This window comes from Helianthus annuus, chromosome 12 (assembly GCF_002127325.2).
Source record: "Helianthus annuus cultivar XRQ/B chromosome 12, HanXRQr2.0-SUNRISE, whole genome shotgun sequence".
Classification (NCBI taxonomy): domain Eukaryota; kingdom Viridiplantae; phylum Streptophyta; class Magnoliopsida; order Asterales; family Asteraceae; genus Helianthus; species Helianthus annuus.
The window spans coordinates 16,231,731-16,236,452 of NC_035444.2; the positions used below are offsets into that span (position 1 = coordinate 16,231,731).

At 36.2% G+C, this 4,722-nt stretch overlaps 1 protein-coding gene across 1 annotated transcript; it reads right to left on the minus strand.

The window, feature by feature from the left end:
- Positions 1 to 2,046: 2,046 nt before the first annotated feature.
- On the minus strand, positions 2,047 to 2,721 carry LOC110901213. Its single transcript, XM_022148054.1, has one exon. It carries the CDS (start codon positions 2,719 to 2,721, stop codon positions 2,047 to 2,049), a length of 675 nt encoding a protein of 224 aa, XP_022003746.1.
- Positions 2,722 to 4,722: the final 2,001 nt, after the last annotated feature.

Genomic DNA, 4,722 nt, shown 5'->3' on the forward strand with positions numbered 1-4,722 from the left:
CGGACTGGACATCATGGGCTGGGTATAAATACCCATGCATTGTGTTGAGTTCACAAGACAGACACTTAGACAGATTCACACACCGAAAGAGAGAGTCTTCTTGAGAGCATTCTGTCCGGAACTCACACACACACTTTGAGAGTTTACATGTTAGATTTGTAAACATTGTGCTTGTAACCGAAACCTTCATTTGCATTAATACAAGTTGTGTTAATCGGTGAACCCGTGTGTGTTGTGTTTGTACTTGCTTAATCCCGGTTTGCTCGCTAGCTTGGATTCCGCACTCGCTAGTGGGTTAGTATAACAAGGTTTGAGGTTCGTCATCCTCCGACAAGGGACCTACAGGGAGGAAGAAGGGTTCGTGAAGTTACAAATATTCTTTTTTAGGATTCATATAATAATCCTTAAACTCTAAATATTAAATAAAATTAAACCTCAAACAAAATTCAACGCAAATATCAATTGTTTAATAAAGTTTCCTCGTGACCCTCTGCCACATATGTGTGTGTACGCGCGCGTGCGCATATGCCAGTTTACGTTAAAAATGATACTTGTGTGAGAAATGTACAAAGTATTCAAATGCAACACATATTTGAGGATGAGGGTAGACATGTGGATAACTACAAGTGGTCTTAAACACTTACCCCATTGCAATGACATGATTCATTCATTCGTTAGATCAACTGGACAACTTAGACAAATAGTTTAGAAGCATTATTGTTATCAAAATGTATCAACTTTATATTCTAAGAAAAGCTGATGGTGTAGAGTTAAAGAAATAAAAAGTTGGAGAAGACATGTTGAAGCTCAAGGAGAGAAGGAATTTGTTTTGACGTTCAACTCAGTATATTTTGAGATATGGAAGGGATAACACCATTTCCCTGTTTGCACTATCAATAGTTGAGTACTTGACGAGGTACATAAAGCATGGATACAAAGATTATGAGACATGCCATGAACCCTTCATACATACTTTCTTTATAAATAGTTTTATGTACAACTTTGTGAAATACTACTTTTAGTAAAATTGACGTCTTTACGACTAATAGATTTTTTATACATTTTAATAAAAAAGGGATGTTTCCTATTACAAATAGCTAATTCATGGCTTAAATTTCTTATCCTTAATAGCGGAGGTTTTATTTTTCAGTTTTCATTTAAGGTATAGTTTAGTTTTTTCCTCCACTATTTGCAATGCTTAATATTGAAAAAAACAATAATAAATACAAAGTTGTTTTTGTTTTTCAACATAACTCGGTTTTAAATAACACTTTTATCTAAATGTGGACAAAAAGAATGTACACCATACATATGTAAAATAAGTAACTACAAATTAACTGATTAGTCAATCACCTTCTGATATTAATAACCATAAATTATGTAATCCTAAGAACATTTATCAAATAACATGATTTATACATGAACAAAACAATATACCCACATCAACATTTTTGCATACTAGTACACAAACAATTTAGACCTTTTGTACACGGCGATTCACTTTCGTGAAAACTTAAAAAAAAATGAAAGACCAGGCACATGATAAGTGGCTTTCCTCTAAGAAATTTAGGCTTAGTTTCATTTCGATTTTGGCCTGGCTTGAAGTCAACTCATCAGCTTTAGACCTGGCCCAACCCATATATAATTTGAGCTCGGCATAAATATATAGACTTACTTTAAAATGAATCCATACAAGTTCTACAAGTAAATCGAAATGCAATTAAGCCAAGAAAACAAGTTTTTAAACAAAACAAAATTAAAAGAATACAGCTGATCAAAGTACCAGTATACAACAGGTCTAAAGACATCTGACATTACTTCCATATAATTCAAACAATATCTGACCCAGAATAACCCAAGAGAAATCAACATAAAAACTAAGGTGGGTGGGTTTGAGCTAAGCTCATGGAACTCAACCAATGTAGTTAACTATTCTTGACGGTTATGTGAACTTGGTTGACTGTTTGATCTCTGTCTGACATGTGTAGGGGTTCTGCTTCTTGTGGTTTGGGCATTCTCTCTTGACCTACTTGATCCGCGAATCTATTATTCATCTGCAGATGAAAAGTCAAACATGCTATCAGAATCATCCAACAGATTGTCGGAAGCCAGCTCAGATTCTGATAAAACATAGTCACCATCATCGTCATCATCTTCATCATACTCAAACTGCATATTGAGCATGCCTTGTTCCCCCATATCTTCTTCCAAATGTCTCCACTCAAGTTCACGCTCAGGGTCCACATCTGTTGGCCTAAGACATGGGTGTACACGGCTGGCATGTTCTTCTAATTGAGTATAATTACCAACAAAATCACAGGTAGCAAGTGAGCAATTTCTTGCTTTCGAGTCCATGAATTGGCGAGCAGGGTCAACCACAGCCCACCCGTTGATTTCACCCCTACATAAAGGGCAAGCAAGCTTAGTTCGTTCCCTCACCTTATTCATATTTGACATGTGAAACTGGTCAAGACAATTTGAGTGGCGGGGATTCGTGTCACACATGTATGGGCGACATCCTTTTTCAAGTGAAGAACAAAGTAGAAGCACAGCATTGTGTGGGTGTTCCATACAAATAGGGCATCTAGCTTCTTCAAATTCACTTTCATATCCAACTTGTAGGGAGGGAGATTTGGGTTCCTTTCTATCATCATTCTGGTCGTAACAGGAATAGGGAGATGCCCTGCACTTATTAGACGAAGATCTTCTATCTTTGGGCATCTTCACGGCTTCACAAAATCAGAAGTGCCTGTTTATTAACAATACCATGAGGAAACCATGAGATTAAACATGAGTATTCTGATACAAAATATATCTACTCATCACAGCATTGATATATAATATTGTACAATCAAGATTCAAATCTTGTATATAAAGTAATTGACCATAAATTCAAGGTTAAAACTAGTATCATGGCTTACTAAGTTACAAATCTGAATTAATTCGCTCAAACAACAATCCAACGACGTAAAAATAGAGCCGTAAAACATAATACTAGTGTTTCACAACATTGATCTATTATATTGTACTTGTACAACATTCAAGATTCAAATATTCTATGGTGAAAACAATTAAGCATTGTCTCAAGAGTTACAGATGAAATGGTATTCGGTGTTTCTTTAACTTCATGAATGATTAAATGTTCGACCATATCCCAAATTCAACTATTCCACCATTATCACTAATATGAATTGCTTATACACAAAGATCATCAACATCAGGATATGAAATGATTAGAAAAAATCACATAAATATCTCACTCTTTTATAGAAAGAAAAATAGTGGAAAAACAAATCAACATTCACAATTCGCAAACAATATAGCGAAAATTGTTCATCTAAATCGCCAGTACAATATGGCAAGTTGGCAATTAATACAATTCTATTTGTACGTATATAATATAATAAACCATAATTCCATTAGAAATCTGAACTGATTCGCTCAAACTGCAATCCGACGCCATAAAAATAGAGCCGTAAAACATAATATCAGTATCATAGCTTATTAAGTTAAGAAATCTAAATTGATTCGCTCCAACTACAACCCAACGCCGTAAAACAAAAAATTAGGGTTCACAGCGTTGATCTATTATATTGTATAATAAAGATTCAAATACTATGTGGTGAAAACAATTAGGTGCTCTCATTCAATGTTTCTTTAACTTCATGAATGGTTAACCGTTGGAGCATAGCCCAAATTCAACTATTCCACCACTATCAGTAATCATATGAGTTGCTTATACACAAGATCATATCACATAAACATAATCTTAGGGTTTTGTTGGTGCACTTGTGTCTGTACTTTGTCTGTATTCAGTCTCGATGTAAAACGATGTCTAAGTTAGCCTTGTAAGTTTGACCAAGTCATCTATCCTCCTAGTTTGACTTGGACAAACAGTTAGATCATGATTGTAAGTTGTCTGTGTCGAAGGTTGGGTCATCGAAGGATTGCTTCTATCCTTCGATGAGTTCGAAAGATATGCTTCGATTGATGGACCTCGATAGATCATCCTTCGAGGTCCCTGTAAATCCTTCGAAGGCTTTGTAGTCGATAGATGATCCTTCGACCATCTATCGGATCCTTCGGACAAGACAATCTGTGCTGGGTATATATATACCCATGCAGTGTGTGTTAGGAGACAGACTTGATAGGAGGTGCACACAGAGAGATAGAGAGTGGAGAGCATTCTGTCCGAACACACACACACACTAGAGGGTTTGCAAAACTGATTTGTAAACATTGTGCTTGTAACCGGAACCTTTCATTCGCATTAATACAAGTGGTGTTAATCGGTGAATCTTGTGTGTTTGTGTTTGTGCTTGCTTCATCCCGGTTTGCTCACTAGCTTGGATTCCGCACTTGCTAGTGGGTTAGTATAACAAGGTTAAGGTTAAACCTCATCCTCCACGAGGGACCTACAAGTGGTATCAGAGCTAAGGCTCTTTACCTTGTTTAAAACCGGGTTTGTTCAAGTCTTGGTGTGTTTGGACACTTGGTTTAGTACCCGTTTTTGGTGGTTTTCTTGCATTTTTAAACATAAAAACGTGTTCTAAACCTTTCGGGTGTGTTCAAAGGCGAGTTGGGTAACTTAAAACTTGTTTTTAAGATATTTGGTGATTTCCGGCCATAATTCCGGTGGGTTCCGGTGACCGGATTTTCTGGATAAGGTTTTCCTTTTTGGGAATATTTTATTTCAAAATCAAAGTTGGTAGAAAAGGCATG

Coding starts and splice junctions, on each gene's coding strand:
- LOC110901213 (XM_022148054.1), bottom strand. CDS start 2,721: ATGCCCAAAGATAGAAGATCTTCGTCTAATAAGTGCAGGGCATCTCCC.